This window comes from Bos grunniens, chromosome 20 (assembly GCF_055505025.1).
Source record: "Bos grunniens cultivar Pamir isolate PY7600 chromosome 20, Bosgru_T2T1.0, whole genome shotgun sequence".
Classification (NCBI taxonomy): Eukaryota; Metazoa; Chordata; class Mammalia; order Artiodactyla; family Bovidae; genus Bos; species Bos grunniens.
In genome coordinates, this window is record NC_141184.1 from 70,156,974 (window position 1) to 70,177,498 (window position 20,525).

General features: G+C 42.4%; 1 protein-coding gene across 3 annotated transcripts in view; it reads right to left on the minus strand.

Moving 5' to 3' along the window:
* Positions 1-20,525, minus strand: part of DOCK2 (dedicator of cytokinesis 2) — a 458,684-nt gene that overhangs the window by 247,479 nt on the left and 190,680 nt on the right. For all 3 annotated transcript variants that reach the window (XM_086362249.1, XM_086362250.1, XM_086362251.1), the window contains one exon: positions 6,575-6,670. In XM_086362249.1, the coding sequence (XP_086218375.1) occupies positions 6,575-6,670 (96 nt within the window). The remainder of the gene's footprint in view (positions 1-6,574; positions 6,671-20,525) is intronic.

Here is a 20,525-nt window from a genome sequence, read left to right on the forward strand (position 1 = left end):
TCATAAGCCAGAGAGGGGTTCTCTGATGCCCCCTCACCTGTACGGGTGAACTTGGACATTTTCCCCCACACTTTGAGACCTGGGGACAACACAAGGTACCCACGGTCTGATGTCAGAGGTGCCTTGGTTCACATCCCATCCTGCTACTAGCCATGTGACCTTCACTGTGATGTTTCCATCTTTGGAAGCTCAGTCAGTCTATTCTCCTGACCAATGGGAGGGGGTGACACTTACCTGTGAGCCTCAAAAATGAACTCCATCGCACAATAGGGATTTTCAGTTAAACTTTCTTATATTTTAGCAATCTCTCGAGATTACAATCAGTGCAATAATATACTACCTTGCTGCAGTTTAATTGGTAGCAAGATCTCCTTCTACTGAGATCATAAAATCATGGTGCATCTTACACTGGATAAAATATGACTGTAGCACATAGAAACCATTCCCTGGTAAAAATGCACACTCTTAGATTACTGGCTTTTTCCATTGCATGTTTGCTCTTACACTACAACCTTCTTAAAGAGCTAAGAATATGTGAAAGGGAATATTGGTTATAAAGGAGCTTTTGGATTAAGCCAGAAAACACCAATTACTTCAGTCAATACATAATATTTGCAAGAATCTTGTACACATTGCTGTTCTCTAATCTTATGCTTGTAACAGACATCACAGATCAATTCAGCACTTCTTCCCACTGAGCCAAGATGTAGCCTGAGAATTTTTTTCAACACAGTACAACAGGCAGCCATTGCCAACCCACCAGAGCTGGCACATAAAGTGAAATCTATTTTCTGCCCCTGACTCAGGGCCTCAGAAGGCAGGGAAAGAGAGAAAGAGGATGGGCATTGGCCAAATTAGGAAACTTAGATATATGACAAAGATCTCAAAAAATAATACAGTTCACTGTGCAAGGTCTAGAGTGTGGAAACTTTCTCCTACTTGCCCTTATCCAAAAGGTCCTTTCTACCAAACCACGCTGCCTTTCTCAGCATCAAAGTCAAAATCTTTGGTCATTTCAGTAAATAAACATTTATCTGACAGATTAGACTCTGGCAAAGAGAGGAAGAGAGAGAAGCAGCCATGTAAAAGTTTGTTTTTCTTTTTGTAAAAATTTCCTTTTGCTCATTTGTTACCATCAACATTCCATTGTTCAGGCAGATGGTCTACAGAGAAAACTCAGGAATGGCTATTTCCAGCAAATGATAATTACAATGTGCTGCACACAAGAATCAATCCACCCTAGCTAGGGCTTCTGTAATTTTAATACCAACACCTTCTATTGCAACGTGTCTACTCCTACAAATAAGAAAAAAAAGTCACTATTAACCCCACGTAGTGACACAAGAGCAATGCCGCCTACACCCAGTCGAGGCCTCTTGGGATTTCAGAACTAGATGCTTCTGGTTTTTGTCATAAATATTGATTGTTTAATATTCCCAAGTAATGGAAACCAGCCAATAAAAATCATATCTGGAAAATTTAAAGTGATGGTTGGAATGGCAATCTCGTCTCCTTGTCAAATTTCAATTTGAATTTAAATTGGGGCCTTCAGTGCTAATACAGAGACCCCTGACCTCTGAGTAATTACTTTCCAACATAATTTTCTTTAATTTGGATGAGATAGTTCTAAGAATTGCTGGAAAGGCCTATTTTATGAAAATGAAGCTAAATCTTAGGAAAGACCTGTTTTATTTCTTCCTTCTAGTTCAGGCCCCTGAAGAAGGATATGGTGATCCACTCCAGTATTCTTGCCTGGGAAATTTCATGGACAGAAGACCCTAGTGCGCTACAATCCATGGGGCTGCAAAAGAGTCAGACAGGACTTAGCATCTAAAGAACAACAAAAGTTTAGGCACATCCCTGTTTCTAGTGAGGTGTGCTTGCTACACATCTCTAGTACTCTCTACTCGGCACTCTCATCACTGTAATTACAGCAGCGAATCCAAGAGTCACTGAGACTAACGACACAGCTAGCAACTCAGAACTGCAAGGCTCCCAGCGTTAGGCTGGAGTGAAGTGAAGTGAAAGTCTCTCAGTCATGTCCGACTCTTTGCATGGACTCTTCGTCCATGGAATTCTCCAGGCCAGAATACTGGAGTGGGTAGCCTTTCCCTTCTCCAGGGGATCTTCCCAAGCCAGGGATCAAACCCGGACTGCAGGCAGATTCTTTTACCAACTGAGCCACCAGGGAAGCTCAGCATCAGGCCTGGGCAGGGCAGGGAAAGTCTAAACAGGCAATTCTTTACACTCTACCCACACTTCCTGAAATGTGGGTTCCTGGTATTCAGAAAAAGTGTTCTCTGAAAAAGGAAAGGCAACCTAAATTGAGAGAAAAGCATATACAAAAATATGAAGGTATAGTATAGCACCACACTTTCAGGGAGTATTTCACTCATTCCTTTGCTCAACAAACATTTATTGAGCATCCACAGTAAACCAGGTACCCTGCTAGGTGAGAAGGATAAAAAGGATGAGTTAAATGTGGTCCCTGTCCTCATGGCAGTCCATGGAATGTAGCGGTCATGAGCACAGAAGTCAGAAAACGCCCTCGTAAATGACTAAGTGTGGCAAGCCTGATGACTGAGTGTGTCACCTGGGGTGCTGGGAGCCGAGTGGGGAGTGGGGTGGGGAGGCACCAGGTCAGAGGTGCTGAGAACAGCAGGACTTGGCGGGTGGCTAGAAGTGGCAGCGGTGAGGGAGGGGCCAAGGGCAGCGCCTCAGTTCTAGGAGGTCAGCTCCATAAGCTGAGATGGTGAGTGCTGGCAGTGTGGTGGAGACTCCAGGGGGTTCGTGATGAGTTGGGATTGGGATACAGTGAGTGTGAGGTACTTGAGAGGTATCCCATTGGAGGGCATGGTTTTCCTGCAGGCCCAGACTCATTTCTGAGCCTTTGTGCTGAGTGTATAAGAGGCTCTCAGAAAATGCTGCGTGAATAAACAGATGCATACTATGTAGAAGAAACACACATGCAAGTGCTTCTCAGGTATTACTACATTTAATTGTCACAGCAACTCTATGAAAAAGGTCTGTTATTACCCCCATTTTACAGATAGGTCCAAGTTTCAAGTCTTATGGTACAAGAGAAGAATATAGATGTCAACTTCACGGATGAAAATGACTTAGAAACGAAACAAAACAGGCAAAGGAAAAGATGCTCAGTACCAACAGCCGTCAGATAAACACAGATGAAAACCACAATGAGGTGCCACTAGAACTGTTAAAACCCAAAGGACTGACAGTATCAAGTGCTGCTGAGGATGCGGGCGAACACGGAACACCCGTACACTGATGGGAAAGTAAAATGCAAAACAGGGAAAAGAGCTTGGCAGGCTTTTATAAGGTTAGACACACACTTCCCGTAGGCCCCAGCAATTCCACTCCTACATTTCTACCCGAGAGAAATTACAGTTTGTTCACACAAAATTTACATGTAAATGTTCACAGCAACAGTACTCATAATAGCCAAAAATCATAAACAATTCAATATCTATCAACTGAAAAAGAATAAACAAAATGTAATATATTCATACAGTGCAATACTTTTTAGTAATTAAAAGCAATTTCATACTGAAATACCCTAAAATATAGACAAACTTCAAAAAAAACTATTCACGAAAAGAAGCCAGATACAAAGGGCCTCCAACTGTATGATTTCAGTTATATGAAATTTCCAGGAAAGGCAAATCTATAGACAGAAAACAGTGGTTGCTGACCTAGCTAGCGTAGGGGTAAAGAGGTAGGGGTGGGTGGACAGTCACTGCAAACGGGACTTTTGGGGTGAAAAAGTATTGTAAACTAAATTATGGTTATGGTTGCACAACTGTATGCATTATAAAAGCTCATCAAACTGAATACTTATAATGGTTAAATTTAAAGGTATGTAAATTATATCTTATGAAGCTGTTAAAAAAAAGAAAGATTAGAGAGCTGTGTGATTTAGAAGAATGGGGAGATCTCAACCAGGTTGATGAGGTTGGGGCAGCTTTACAGGGGAGTCTGTTTGTGCTGGACCTAGAAGACTAGGTAGGATTACAATTCCAGACAAAGAAGGCAGCATGAAAGTGAACAAGTGCCAGGCACGTTTGGGCAACATCAGTTCAGTTCAGTTCAGTTGCTCAGTCGTGTCTGACTCTTTGATACCCCAAGGACTGCAGCACGCCAGGCTGCAGCTGGGGCAATATGCCGATATCCACTTTGGCTAGATACTGTGGATGGATAAAAGTAGATGAAAAGGCTGAAAATTTTGGTTATGGCCAGATCACAGAAGCTGAGAATGGCCAGACTAGTGCATTTATACCTTAATTTGGCAGACAGTAGGGAGCCGCTGAACATTCTAGAGTAGGGGAATGTCCTGGCAAACATTAACAGACCAGCAGTGAGCAGTGTGCATTGGAGGGCAAGCAACCGGGACACGGCACCAAACAAAGGTCTTAGCATGAAACGGCCAGACTCGGCTCGCCTGACTATGTTGCTGATGTGAAGGGACAGAGAGACACACTGCACCCGAGAGAAAGCAAAATAATAACAGACGCCAATTACTTGGTGCTTTCTATGGTCCAGGCACTGTTTTAAAGACTCACTGCTCTAAAAAAGAGACAGAGACTTAAGAGCCTGCTATATATGGAATGAGCCAAACAGATTGATGATCGTCTTTAGGTCTGGCTCCAAAGAGAAGGAATAAAGATTAGGGAGGTCATAAAATGCTTATCTAAGGTGCATTACGGGAACCACAGATGTGGAAACTTGTAACTGAATAAAAAATAATGGTGATGCTCTAAAGGTGGAAGGATGGACAGATGACAGAGGATGATTCACATGGCTCTCTGCTTCAGAAGGCACTGCTGGTGCCCTCCATGGATGTCACCACTAGGAACCAAGCACCCACATGAGTAGACGGGACTGAATGGGGAGAAAGAAGACTGTTACACTCAGCTGCTTCGAAGCAGGGATCAAATACCTGCCCAGCAACTGTTAGAATAAACCCTCAGCACCATATGTTCTGTATCCAGGAAGCAGGACTATAGTTACTGATAGTCGACATCCCCAAACCTGGCTCATATCATACTATTTTAAAGTAGAGATCTCAAACTGGCTTTCTGAAAGCCGAATCCAGATGTTTGGGGATCATAAAATGTTTATAAATATTTTAAAGCAGCTGCCAACCCTTAAACATCAGGAAATTTCACATAAAATATGGGAATTTTCAGCTTGTCTTGAGAAGTTGGGAGTTCTGGCAGCTGTATAGCTAATCCCACATAGTTTCAATCAATCAAAGCTGAGTAGCACTTGTCTCCATTAAACTTTAGAGTTCCTGCCTGGTGCATTTCATTTTTTCCTTCACTCATTCATTCACTCAACAAGTGTTTATCAAGTACCTACTATATTCCAGGCACTGCTGAAGGGTCTGGAGATACAAATGAACAAAACAGACAAAGATCTTTTCATTCTTCAGCTCATATTATTACAATAAGAGCCAGCCAATAAGCAAAGAAATAAAATTATATATATATATATATAATACATTCACATACACACACATACACACACATAGATATATACAGATATATATCACTTATATAGTGATAAGTACTAGAAGAGTCCCTTGGACTGCAAGGAGATCAAACCAGTCAATCCTAAAGGAAACCAGTCCTGAATATTCATTGGAAGGACTGATGCTGAAGCTGAAACTCCAATACTTTGGTCACCTGATGCCAAGAATGGACTCACTGGAAAAGACCCTGATGCTGGGAAAGATTGAAGGCAGGAGGAGAAGGGGACGACAGAGGATGAGATGGTTGGATGGCATCACCGACTCGATGGACACGAGTTTGAGTGAGCTCTGGGAGTTGGTGATGGACAGGGAAGTCTGGTGTGCTGCAGTCCATGGGGTCACAAAGAGTTGGACACAACTGAGCGGCTGAAATGAACTGAACTAAACTAAGAAACATGAAGGAGCAAGGTATAGAGACGGAAAGCAGACGGACAAGTGCTGGATACTGTGGACAGAGCAGTCAGGCAGGGAAGTCTCTCTGATAAGGTGGCACCTAAGCCAAGATTTGATTAACATCAGGGTATAAGCAAGGAAGAGACAGGCCAAGCAGAGGGAATAGCAAATGGAATAATGTTTTATGTGTGGGAGAAACACATAAAAGAACCATCAAGGCGGGGAGGGCATTTCATGTTCTAGCAATGGTTTGGGTTTTATACTGAGTGAGATGGAAGACCACTAGCAAGACTGAGCAAAGGAGTGACACAGTTGGATGTGCCTTACTTACAAAATCTTCTCTCTGGTGACAGAACTTTCCACCATTTATAGATGAGGAAGTTGAGACTAAGAGAGGCTCCACTTACCTGCTACATTCATCTTGGGAGACAAGTCCTAAGCCCAATTTTATTTTAGCAACTCGAGTTAACTCTCATGTTCTCCCAACCCACGTAGGAAAAATCTGACCTTTATAATCCAAAACAAAGCAACAATTGTTGCTGGGCATTTAATATGACCAATGTTCCAGAAAATTCATCCCTTGACCCCAAACAGTTTGGAATGTTTGACAAGAGGAAAAGATCTACTTACAATCAGAACATGATCCCGCCCCATCGTGATGACTGTCCGGTTGACCGTGCGAAGCAGCTGGACCATGATTTCTTGGATGTGGTGGTAGGTGAAGGCCTGTAACACAGAGACATCTGTGTGACAACCAGGACACTGTACAATGTCTGCACACCGCTTCCAAAGGACGCGCGACAATGGTAAGCATGGCGATCACCACGCCCACCACCAACAGTACCAGCAGCAGCACCATCATCGCCATCGAGCTTCCTTGCCATCACCACCTGCTTGGGGCACCAGGAACTTCACTAACCACCTTAAACTTAAGTCAGTAATTAAGAACTTAAACTCTGGAATCAGAAACTTACGGTTCAGAATACTAACTCTGTCGAGAATTACTATATTATATTGGATGAGTTACCTAACTTCTCTGAACCTTGGTTTCTTCATCCGTGTAACAGGATCTAACCTGGAGTAAGAGGGAATTTAATGCAGGAGACTGGTTATACAGGTGATGAAAAAGCTGAGACACCAAGGTAACCTAAGGATTAACAATGGCAGGCAGCTGCTGTTACCTCTAGGCTGGAGTCTAGGCTGGAGAGACAAAAAGAAGGCAGTGTTTCTGTAGCTGGGACTGGGGTTAGGTAATGAAAACCGTAACTACGGGAGAGCTCGTGCAGTTGAAAGTGCTTTATCCACTTTGGAGGAAAGCAGTCAACGATGAGCCAGGGCGTAACATTCACAGGGTGCTGCCACTTTAAATCCAAGTCCCTGAACCTTGTAGGACTTGGTGGTGCTTTTGAGCACACGCTGTGGCAGGGAAGTGTTTTACGTATGTCTGCCTGTGTCCTCAGGTCCCTTTACCTGCATAGACTTAAGACACAGAGTTTCATCCATGCATACTTGGGAGAGTAGTCGTGGCCAAGTGGAAAGGCTGTGGGATTGTAAACTCAGTAGCTCTAGACCTGAGTTCCAACTTTGCCCTCATCTGCTGTGTGACCTCACTTATCATCTTAACCTTTCTGAGCTTCAGGTTTCTTATTTATAAACCGTGAAAAGTTTTCTAACCAGTCTTTCATGGTTGATGTGAACATAAAAGTGAAAAATGAATTCTGAAAAAATTCACTTGCCTAATTCCACTGCAGGAAAAACTGCAGGTCTGAGATAAACCCTGGACATCAGCGATTTCTGAATTGCACGTGGGTTATTCTGACAGCTAAGAACCATGACACAACACAGTGAAGTGCTAGAAATGAAGGTTTGGATTTGGGAACATCCTGTGACTCCAGGACCTAACAATAGCCTGACATAAAGAAAGTGATAAAGAAATGGTGGCTGAAAAAGCAGGTGACCATTCACTCATTCATGAAGCACCTTATATATCTTTGCTGCATCCAGCGTAACTATGGTTTATCTCTTAATGTAACAAATGAATGGAAAATAGGTTCACAGTTGCAAAAGAGAGAATAAGAAAACAAGAAGTGCTTATTAAAAAATGTCCTTCCCTCCCAATGGGCCTTCAGTGACTCTTGGCACCCAAAGATAAATAACCCAGAGCTTTCTTTCCCTCTCTGCCCTACACTCACTTCTATATGCTGGCTAATCCCTGATTCCCCAGCCCTGTGGAGCTCACTGCAGGACCTCTGCCACCAGAGCTGCCATCAGAGCATGTATTTTACAGAAACAATTCTCAGACTCCATTAAGTTCAGCCAGACCTCAGTCTCTTGCTAGGCTTGAGCTCCCCATTATCCTGCCTTTCCCCACATCTTACGTTTTCCTCCTGATGCTCAAGTGGGCAAGAGAACATGCCCCTTTACTTCCTGGCTACAGGTGAATGTCCCTCCTGGTCTCCTTCCCCTTTGTTTCTTTAAGCCTTTTTGCTGGTTTACAGTCTCCTATTTCTTGCACCATGTGAGCACGATGCTTATAGTTTACTAAGTCCTGGCACACTGCTAAACACTTTAGCTCCTCTCACAACGAGATGGATGATATTATGATCTCCATTGTTCAGTTAAGGAGACTGAAGCCAGAGAGGTCAAGTAATTTGTACAGAGAGAGCCAGCTAGAAAGTCAGGGAAAAAGGATTCAAACCCAGAAGTTTGGCTGCAGAACCTTCCCCTCATCCAATCTCACCCAGACTGGCTGGAACAGGGACGCAGATCTCTGGTTGTTACTTTGAAACCTCATTAGCCTCTTCCATACATCAAAACGGACAGACTCTGCATTCAATTGAGCCAGTTTCCAACTGCCTTCGGTGACTTCTAACCTTTTCTTTCCCTTTAAAGAAATCTTCAGTGCTTTTTTTCATTACTCCCTTATCTTCTCTGTATTCCTTTGCCATTTCATCAACTTAAGCCCACTGCAAATTTATATGATAGATTCCATTTGATGTTATTTTTTTCTAGGATTACATCTCTTCCTTTACCAATACAGATAATAAAACCTTTTTCTCTTGCCCTCCTGCCCCCTGCCTCTTTTAAATAGCCATTTTTCTTAGTCCAAAGAGCATCAATTAGACTGCTCAGGAAGTTTGGTATTTAAAAGTGGAAAACTGTCAAATTCAATTCATTTCACTCTGAAAGCTCCCGAAAGGGGAAGTTGTGTAGCAGAGTGTTTTGAGATCAGACAGATTTGGGTGTGAATCTCAGTTTTGCTTATTTGAGCCTGAAGACCTTGGGTGAATTACCTTTCCTCTCTGCATTTCAGTTTTTTTTAGTTATAAGATGTGACAAACAATAGAAACCTCAAAGCACTGTTCTGAAATATAAAGTCCTGCAGGAAAAGTACTAAGGGCCAATGCGCAGTAAGCCTTCAGTGAGTGGCGGCTGCAGCTCCCGTTCCCCCAGGTCTGCAGCAGCGTTCTGGCCCGCTTTTGGAGTCCCATCACGTAGCAGAAAGTGCAGTGCAAGGCAATGCACAACCTAAACTCCGAATGATATCGAAATGTCACCCAAAGAATGTACAGCGTATATGCAAATGGAAAACTTTCAAGATGATAAACCTGCGCTAAGCAGTAAAAATGCAGCCACAAATCACCCGCCGCTAATTGCTCCGCTGCCAGGCAAGGGAGGGAACCTCTAGGAACATGTCTTACAGGCTAGAACTAAACGGTGGCTTGTAATTGAAATGACAAAGTCAGTCTTCCTATTATGGCCCTGGCAAAGAAATTAATCTTTCCAACCTAAACACACTGCAAATTGTAGTGACTTTTTTCTTTTAATAACCATAAGCTGTGAGATCTGGAAGGAACTTGGAGTCCTTTCCTTAAATGAAATCTTATGCTGAAACGTACTATATAACATAATGAAAGGCGAGCTCAAATGGGGGTGGAGGAGCAGCCCCTGCCTTCCTGGCTCATCCTAGTCCTGATGTCAGCCCAAGACTCTGTGGAATGAGATTCAAAACTACTGCTTCCTCACAGTGCTTCCAGAATTGTGATAGAGCATACCATATAGGAGACAATTTTAAGTAGTAATACACAGACACAGCATTTCCTAACTTTGAATACAATTGTGTGAAAGGTATCCCCTTCTTTCAAATTTTTCTTTAACCGTTTTGACAACACCAAGTAGAAAAATCTCTCTTTAGTGCTAATATGTCTTTAACACCCCTCTAGGTCATGCAAGATTCCTTTTTTAACAAAGAGGGAAGAGCAGGCAGTACACAGCAGCATCTAGCTAGAACTCAGTAATATTCCTTTATGCTTATTGTGCTTATTTTTAAAGTTAAAGCTTATTTATGGCAAGTGTCTAGGAACAAGATCCGAAAGTTGGAAATAAAGCAAAATGAGGAGGCATATTTTTTAAACAGAACATTTCTGACAAGCTCATATTGGAAAAGAGGGGAGCGGTCCCCTTAATATTCTCGGGAAATGTAATTGTGTTTGATTACCATCCACATCGTGGCGTCCAGTCCCATCACTTCATGGCAAAGAGAGGGGAAACGGTGGAAACAGTGACAGACTTTATTTTTTTGGACTCTAAAAAGCATTGCAGATGGTGACTGCAGCCATGAAATTAAAAGACGCTTGCTCCTTGGAAGAAAAGCTATGACCAACCTAGACAGCATATTAAAAAGCAGAGACATTACTTTGCCAACAAAGGTCCATCTAGTCAAAGCTCTGGTTTTTCCAGTAGTCATGTATGGATGTGAGAGTTGGACTATAAAGAAAGCTGAGCGCTGAAGAATTTATGCTTTTGAACTGTGGTGTTAGAGAAGACTCTTGAGAGTCCAGTCAATCCGAAAGGAAATCAGTCCTGAATAGTTTTTGGAAGGACTGATGCTGAAGCTGAAACTCCAGTACTTTGGCCACCTGATGCCAAGAACTGATTCATTTGAAAAAACCCTGATGCTGGGAAAGATTGAAGGCAGGAGGAGAAGGGAATGACAGAGGATGAGATGGCTGGATGGCATCACCGACTCAATGGACAGGAGTTTGACTAAACTCTGGGAGTTGGTGATGGACAGGGAACCCTGGCGTGCTGCAGTCCAAGGGATCACGAAGAGTTGGACACGACTGAGCTGAACTGAACCATCCACAACTGATTACAGCTCTATGAAGATGAAGGTTAACTTGTAGAAAAATGACCAAATGTGAGTTTTGCTTTTTGCTGGTTTGCTAAAGGTTCTACTGATTTGTAGAATGTTGTCTTATATGTAAGGACAATTTTCTACAAGCATGTGTTCTCCCTCCCCCCCCAAAAAATCAATAATCCTAAATACTTTTAAATCAGCTCTTTCATTGTTCAGCTGATACCCTAGTTTATTAAATAAAACTCTGAAACTTGCTATCTAATTGCATAAGATGATATTAACAGATATTTATTTATTTGGTTGCACCATGCCTTAAGCAGAGGCTTCCCTGAAGGCTCAGCAAGTAAAGAGTCTGCCTGCAATGCAGGAGACACAGGAGCTATCGGTTCAATCCCTGGGTTGGGAAGGTTCCCTGGAGGAGGAAAATGGCAAACCCATTCCAGTATTCTTGCCTAAGGAATTCCATGGACAGAAGACCCTGGTGGGCTACAGTCCGTGGGGTTGTAGAGAGTCAGACACGACTGAGTGACTGATGCAGGCGCCACGCGTGTGATTGTCAATCTTCGATGCAGCACGAGGGATCTTTAGTTGTGGCATGTGAACTCTTGGTTGCAGCACGTGGGGTCTAGTTCCCTGACCAGGGACGGAACCCAGGGGCCCTGTGCTGGGCGCCTTAGCTGGGCGCCTTCCACCACCAGTGGAAATCCCCGTCAGATGATATTTTTAACTGTTTGAGGACTCTGCGTTGTACAAGTGACATTATTTTTATCAAAGTTACAAATATGTGTAGTTTAAAAACATTCTCCAAGGTTCATTAAAGAAACAAAGCAACAAAACAGCAGTGCCTCGTGTTCTGCTCACCAGGGGAACCTCTTTACTTCTTTTAGCTGCTGAAGTTGTTATTTCGGTATTTATGACTGTGTTGCCAAAAACATGCTTGCATTACTCTTTTCTAAACAAACGTTTTCTTCCTTTTCGTGCTATCTGCAAGCTCTCCATCATATAAGACAAGGATCTCACTCTCATTCCTGTCTCTTCCCCATCAGGCCCTTGCGTCCTTCCCATTTCTCCTTCCCATCCAGCGGTAGTGTATGTAGTTTTGCTTTGACCCATATTTAGCATGGGCTTCCCTGGTGGCTCACACAGTAGAGAATCCACCTGTAATGCAGGAGACCCAGGTTTGATCCCTGGGTCGGGAAGATCCCCTGGAAAAGGGAATGGCTACCCACTCCAGTATTCTTGCCTGAAGAATCTCATGGACAGAGGAGCCTGGCAGGCTACAGTCCATGGGGTTGCAAAGAGTTGGACACAACTGAGTGACTGACACTTTGACATTCATATTTAGCCGTTTAAAAAGTTCTCCAAACTGTAACCAGTTTCCATTTCTAGTGCCACCTGGGAAGCCCAGAGTTCTTCCTTAGTCCTCTTTAACCAATGGTGACATTTTAGTGTGGGTAACTCAAAGGCTGGTTGCCAACCCTGGGCACAGGAGTAGGGCTTGTGGTCTGGAAGCTTCACTGCAGGGTGATCGGACTGGGGAATTACTATGAGCAGCGCAGGTATCAGTACATACAATTCTTTCTTCTGGGCTGGTCTGGGCTGGTCAGATTACACAGACAAGACTTTTCTGAGCTCTTGTCTGAAGGCCTAAGGCCTGGCTGCCAGCATTGCAGAAGCTGAGTGGGAGGAAAGTGCTGGGCCTGTGAGCTTCCAGGATGCATACTTCGACTGAAACCTTGTTTTGAGTGAGACATCACTCCCTTCGATTTTGCCTGGTGTCTCCTAGTCCAGATACCTGCTGCTTTATCCTCTTTATAGAACGAACGTCCAGTGACCCAGCTGCTCAGAGTCAGGCTGCTTCTTTCACAGATTTGCAACCAATCCTACTTGTTTGAACTTTTCTCCTTCATCCTACCTCCAGGGACACTCGGTATCACCATTTCCTCAAACTGTGCTGGCAATCTTTGCTTTAGACTGGATGAATTTTCAGTTTTCTGCATTGCTGGCTTATGAATCATGTCATTTATTACTTTTTCACATGATATCTATCTTCCTTTTATAAAACTCCCTTTAATATTTTTTCAGTAGGTTTTTAACAGGGAGCAAAAGATATAACTATGTTTCATCTACCATCTTTTCAAAGATGTCTACCCTAAAATTTCATGTTTAAATATTTATAAGTGAGTGAATTTAATTAGAAGAATTACAAGTATATGGGTCAATGTTTAAATAACAAGAAAATGAGATTATATAATACAAATGTCTCAGATTTTGAACTTCAACTTTCTTGGGAGGGTGGGTGGGTGGGTGAGTACTACAAGGTCATGTAACCAGTGACAGTCATGTCATTAACGCTAGAATGAAAAATCAGTTCTGCCGAGCAAAGTCCAACTGACTGCTCCCTCTGCTCCAGCATGCGAACAGCCTTGGCCCTTGTGTTCATGCCAAGGACAACCCCAGCTCCTCTTTTCAGTATTACGATGAAGATTATCAGGTCACAGTTACAGAGTTAAATCCAAAGACCTCCTTTGTTTAACAAAAGAGTAATAATGCATGTTCTGACCATAACATCCATGGACTCTATTGTTTTTCTCTTCTTTGTGTTCCTATATAAAAAGTCTTTTCAACCTCTTTCTGATCTTGAAAGCACCACAAACACTAACCTAGAAAGAAAACATCCTAACTTCCAAGATAGTGCCCACTATCACCTAGAGCAGAGCCATCCTCTCTCTTTCCTCTGGCTCCACTATCACCTAGAGTGGAGTCATCCTCTCTCTCTCCTCTGGCTCCTGGAGGTGATGCGATTTTCTCATGAGTTTAATTCTGGGTTTAATGCTGTTTTCTTTCCTCCTACGAGAACTGGTTTCCATTCTGAAAGACTTGACTTTACCACAGAACAGCTCATTGTGTGAAGCAAGTGAAAGAGTCAGCTAGTGACTCAAGAGACATGGGAGTCAGGATCAGTGAAGTTGGCTGGGGGTCTTTGCTGCACCCCATCATCTCTGCCTCTCCTACCCATGAGTAACCCCCACTTTCGGGCTAGGACTTGGGCAATTCCTTCTTGCGGTCATGAGTGTCTTTACACTATAGGTTAGTTTTCTCTAGAGGGGAGAGTTTGAGTTGGTGGTAGAGGGAGACAATAAAGGAAAGGAAGATGTGGGTTCTTACTCTCACACCGCTGTTACCTAACAATCTCAAGGTCATCCTATAAGCTAGGAGCTGTGCATGTGGACTTGACATGCATAATCTCATTTCCTTATCTTAAAAACCCACTGAAGCCCCAGATGTGAAATACAGGGATCAGAGAGGCTTACACAGGAACAATAATTCCACTTGCTAGGGAATTATCCATTCATTGGTGGCCAAGTCTGAACCAGAGCTGACTTCTGTCTAATTCTATGCTCCTTCCACGTTTGAAAGTATGATGGTAGTGCTGAGGTGGGAAGTGCTTTAAACTCTCCAAAACCTCTCTGGCAATGATTTTCAGGATTCTAAAGATACAGTCTCTCCTTGAGAGATTATAGAGCTACCACTAACTGTGTTCCTTCCTTGTGACGGTCAGTCTCACATCTTTGAGCCTCAGTTTCTTCATCTGTGGCATAATGGCACCCACAATACCAGAGTTACTTTGAGAATCTAATGATTCTCTGTAGGTATTTCCAGCACATGATTGCTAACATTTTTTGAGCTTTTACTACATATTATGCATATATTTGCTGGGAAAGATTGAAGGCAGAAGGAGAAAAGGGCGACAAAGAATAAGATTGTTGGATAGTATCACCAGTTCAATAGACATGAACTTGGGAAAACTCCAAGAGATGGTGAGGGACAGGGAAGCCCGGAGTGCTGCATCCCATAGGGTCGCAAAGAGTCGGACATGACTTGATGACTGAACAACAGCATGCATGTATTACCTTAGGGAATTCTGAAAGCCCCTATGAAACGAGGGAAATACTTTAATTATCCAAGAGTAACAGATGAGGCAACCGAGGTTCTGGCTGTGGCCACATGCCACATAAATACTGATCCAAACTCCAACTCAAGTCTGTTTGACCCCAGAGTCCAGGCTTGTAATTGCCACTGCCTCCGTTTTTTAGGATCACAGAAATGAATGGATGTGGCAGAATTTTATAGACGATACATCATTCTGTGAATGTGTCCAAAGTAAATAATAACACAGACATTTGTGTGCACAGCTGTTGTTAGCATATTGTATCACTTATAATATCCAAATGTAGCAAGTAAGATAAATGTCCCCAAATTGGGCTTATCCACACAATGGAGTAAGGGGAACATAGATACATCTTGATTCGGAAAGATATACTTAATATATCAGTACAAGCAGACTACACAGCACCACATATGATATAAGCCAATTAATATTTTGAAAAATATTTTTCTATGTCCAAAAGTTCTGAAAAAATTAATAGGGAACCATTAACAGTGATAATCTTGAACAGGGAGGAGAGGAAGAGATATGAGGTCAAAGGGATAATTTACTTGCTAAGATTTGTTGGACAATTTCACAATAATCATGTGTAATAATAAAGAAAATAGAACTATTGCCCAATTGGAACAAAATGAGAGTCAGTCCACACACCTTGGGCTTCCCTACTGGCTCAGATGGTAATGAATCAACCTGCAATGCAGGAGATCTGGGTTCAATCCCTGGGTCAGAAAGATCCTCTGGAGAAAGGAATGGCTACCCACTCCAGTATTCCTGCATGGACAGAGGAGCCTGGCAGGCTATGGTCCATGGGGCCGCAAAGAGTTGGACATGACTGAGCGACTAAGCTTGCACGCATGCTACACACCTAAGGAACCATATTCACAGAGGACTGAGTGGACACACACCAGGGACGGCCGTGCACTGCAGGTAGCTCTGTGTTCAGAGCTGAGGGCGCTTCCCCTCCTGGAGAGCCCCACCCTGTGCTCCTGAGGTGGCCATGGAGCCTTGGTGCTCACACGCAGAGGGCTGTTGTCAATGGTACTGAGACAGAGTGGGCAAGAAGCACTGCAAAGTCACACAGGTCAACGCTTTTGTAAAAGGCACAACTATGAAATATTTTATTTCATTAATCAAAAGCTTTTTGCCTACACTTCATGACAAGTAAAAAAATCTACTTAAAGCAACAACAAAAAAAAGTGACAAAACTATCACCTCTCTCTCTCACACACACAAATACCATTGTGCCTAGAGAGAAATGTTGCTTTTATTTAGATTCTGTAAGCGGTTTTGTGGGGTTTTTATTAATACACTGGGATCTCCAACACACAGCCTAGAGTGCAAAAAACTGAACCTCCCCAAGTCTAAGAGTCCAACAACTTAATGCTGATGAATGGAGGCTGGGTGGAGCCATTTGTGAAGATGTACCTTGGAGATGCTCTACTTTCCTGTTCTTCAAAACAGAAGGAATCTACGGGGATTGTGTAAGGAGTAATGAATAAAGAACACAACTAACATCTGTTGAATTCATACTGTGTGTCAGGCAACGGACTGTGTTCAGTCCAGTTCAGTTCAGTCGCTTAGTCGTGTCCGACTCTTTGCAACCCCATGGACCACAGCACGCCAGGCCTCCCTGTCCATCACCAACTCCCGAGCTGTGTGTTCTGTATTTATTATTTTGCTGCATCTTGACCAAAACCCTGGGGATAAGTGTTACTCTATTTTAGGATGTAAAATAAGGTCCATTCTAATCTAATTATTATTACTGTTCAATAAATGTTGAGCACTTAATATATGCCATATACTTCTACAAGGTCTTTACAGGCACATCTCATTTAATTCACAGAATAATCTTGTCAATCTACTATACTGGTCCTTCCCATGTTACAGATGAGGGAATTCAGAGGTTTATTAAACTTGTCCAGAAGCACAGAATAGGTGATGGAGCTGAATTTGAGTCTATGTCCTCTTGGTTGCAAGGCTCCTGTGTTGTGTGCATGGCTCTTTATAGAAACTTTGTATTATTTATAATACATACATGTAATAAGGAAGACAAATTAACAAGTGGCCCACCAGAAATGGGCTCCTTTAGGGTTTCCACTTTAGAACTGGGGCTTGTGAGCTATTTATAATTTTTTTAATTAACAGAAATTGTACACTAACTCATTTTCAGTATTATTACCTAGTCTTATGGCAATGTCAAAATTCCTTGTTTGAATAAGAATAAGATAAACTACAGATAGGAACCCTGTTAAACTCTGTTGGCCAGAAAATTCAGAAAGTGCTTATATATTACCCATTTGTTTAAATAAGTATTTAAATTATTTAATTTTAATGCATTTTGCTTGTTCATGAGACAATATATTTTATGTATCCATAAGAATATGATTAAAAGATATGATAAGAAGTGGTGAAAAACCCTGGCGGTGAAAATCTTTGCTATTTATCCAGAAAGTGATTTAAATACAGTTCTATCCCTCTGTGTCCTGATCACCCAGAGCCTTCCCCACTCCTCCATTCCTGACCACTTCTCTCTCCTCCACTGGAGTCAAACACTTCCTCTCTGTTTCCCTCTGCTTTATTCCACTGCTTCACCAGGCTTCATTCACAGTCCTGCAGTGGCTTTAGGCAAAGAAGGTGCCTGTACAGACAAGAATGATTCTCCCCCCACAATCCTGCAAATGATTTCTCAAATATACCTCCAACTATTTGTTGATATTTGCGGTTCCATGAATCAAATGTTATTCTTTGACTAAAGGCTAATTCTTTCCTGTTAAAATGAGGCCCTGAACAAGAGCATTAGAACACAAGACTACAAGCTCCTGTGAGGTAAAGGTCATGGCGTATCCAGTCCTACCTAATCCCCTTTCAGGGCTCAACAAACAGATGGCGAGTCCTCTGGGAGATCCTTGAGGATAAGGGCTAGGCTGTCATTATTTTAGGTTCTTAGCACAAATACCTGACACACAATAAGTAATCACAGTTTTAATAAGGGGATACAGGATTCACTTCATTAATTAATTAGAAAAGCTAATATGAGATGTCACATAACTGCTGTACAGAGTAAGGAGAGATTCTTAGATAAGGGGATGGAATCAGAATGTAGAATCTGGAAGCTTCTGGGCATGGACTTCCTCAATTGTATGGGGTCCACAGCTTGGCCCCACACAAATGACTAAGGGGTTCTTAGACCAGGGGAGAGAGAAATCAAAATATATACACAATCTTCTCTCCTTTTTCCAACAGTGAAAATGTCCCTAATCCTCCAGACAAAGAATATAGGTATTAGACAGCTCACTCAGTGATGATTGATCTAGTTTCCTCAGCAGGGTCTCCCCAAATAAAAACTCTACTGCCAATTTTTTTTAATGGACTCTCTCCCTCCCAAATCAGGCAGGCATAAAACTGAGTTCAGAGACAGGTCTCATGAAACATCCCAGGATCTTGTGTCTCAGCCAGAATTCAGAGCCTGCACTCACTGATAAGACTTAAAGATCAATTATACAAAAAACTTTAGAAAAATTACCATCAACAGGAGGCTTTAAAATTTTACCCTTGAACCTCTGTGCTTTGCCCATAAGGGATGGAGAAAGTAGGCTAATCTTAAATACAAGAGGATTGGTCAAAAAAGAGCAATAAATCTGAGGAATGAATGTGTATCTTCTGATCTATGTGTGCAGTTATACAGACATCAGTGTTGTCTTTTCAGTTAAGACTGAATATAATTAAAACTCTTCCTGGAAACTCATCTCTATAAAGAAGCAATATGGAATTTGTGCTGCTCTCCATGGTGCTGATAAAATCCTGCCTCCTAAAACAAAGGCATTCTCCTCTTCTGGAGAAGTCAGAGTTCATTCTCTCTCTCCTTCCCTCTCTCTCTTTCTCACCTCACTGACCCCTATAGCGTGTGTGTCTGTCTGTTTTCATGTTCATAAAGCTTGTGTAATTTTCTTCCCTGTTCCTTAATTGTAATGATGATTTTAAATATTTTTAAACTTCTATCACATATCTAATGTTTACTATCACCCCTAGTCAACTCTTCAGAAAGATAAGTCTCTTACTATCTCTCTGTGGCAAACCTACATATCTACAATCCATCTGAAAGAGGAAAGACCAGTTGATTTTTCTTATTAATTCCAAAGTTTCCAATTTGATATATGGTCTCTGGTAGCTTTCTGGAAAAGAAGAAGGTCATCTATTTCCTGGTCTCCATAATATACTCAGTGCCCGCCATGTTAAGCCATGGCTCTGATCCCTTTCTGACCAGCTGCAAGCAGAGAAGTCTTCTTTCTTCTGAATATTCAGTCCCTTTTTATTCTCAAAGAGTGAGAGAGGGGAATAATTGATTAGTATAACCAGTTCATCTTATACTAAATGCATGTGTTTATTCTTGAAGTACATTGAGCTTTTTTCTGATAAGTGTGTAACACTTAGAAGTAGTCTTCTGCTTCCAATGCTTCTAGATCTGGGGTGATTTTAATCTTCCCACAGTCACAATGTGTTCATGAAACAGAATTTACCTCACCTTAGCCTTAAATTGCAACCAACTCCTTCAAGGAGTTCAGCCTTTTGGGTCTGATGCAGTTCTGTTTCTCCCGAGTCCTAACACAGCCACCCTTGGTCAGCTCATCCTTCCCAGAGAGGAGGCAGAATGGCCTGAGAGTAGGCCCTACCTGTGTCTGAGACACCCTTCTCTCCTCGTCCACCTGCCAATTTCTACTCAGCAGTCAAAAACCCAATTCAATCATCACCCTTGCAAAGCCTTTTCTGACTCAACCACTCTAAACTCCCATTTCACCCCACACAGGATTAGTTGTCTTTCTTTCTGGGTTCCCACAAAACCTTATTCATACTTCTCAAAACTAGGGACCCACACAGTTCAATTTTGAATGACCAAAGTGAAGCATCTGCTTGACAAAAAGTAAGCACAGAATTTTGCTTGTTTAGTTGCGAAGTCTTGGCTGATTCTTTTGTACCCCTTGAACCATAGCCCTCCAGGCTCCTTTGTCCATGGGATTTCCCACTTAAAATATTGGAGTTGGTTGCCATTTCCTTCTCTGGAGATCTTCCGAACCCAGGGATCAAACCCATGTCTCCTGCAATGCAGGCAGATTCTTTACCACTGAGCCACCAGAGAAGACCAAGCACAAAATACATGAGTAAATATATAAAATGAATGTATCAGTGGATAGAAGAATGGCTGGACAGATGGATGAATGGATGGGTAAATGATATTGCCTAAATTTACTTTAGGACTTCCCTGGTGGCTCAGATGGTAAAGAATCTTCCTGCAATGCAGGAGACCCGGGTTTGACCCCTGGCTCAGGAAGATCCCCTGGAGAAGGGAATGGCAGCCACTCCAGCATTCTTGCCTAGAGAACTCCATGGACAGAGGAGCCTGGAGGGTTATAGTCCATGGAGTTGCAAAGAGTCAGACACAACTGAGCAACTAACACACTTAAATTTATGTTGAATCTTATCAATTCAGAGTTTGA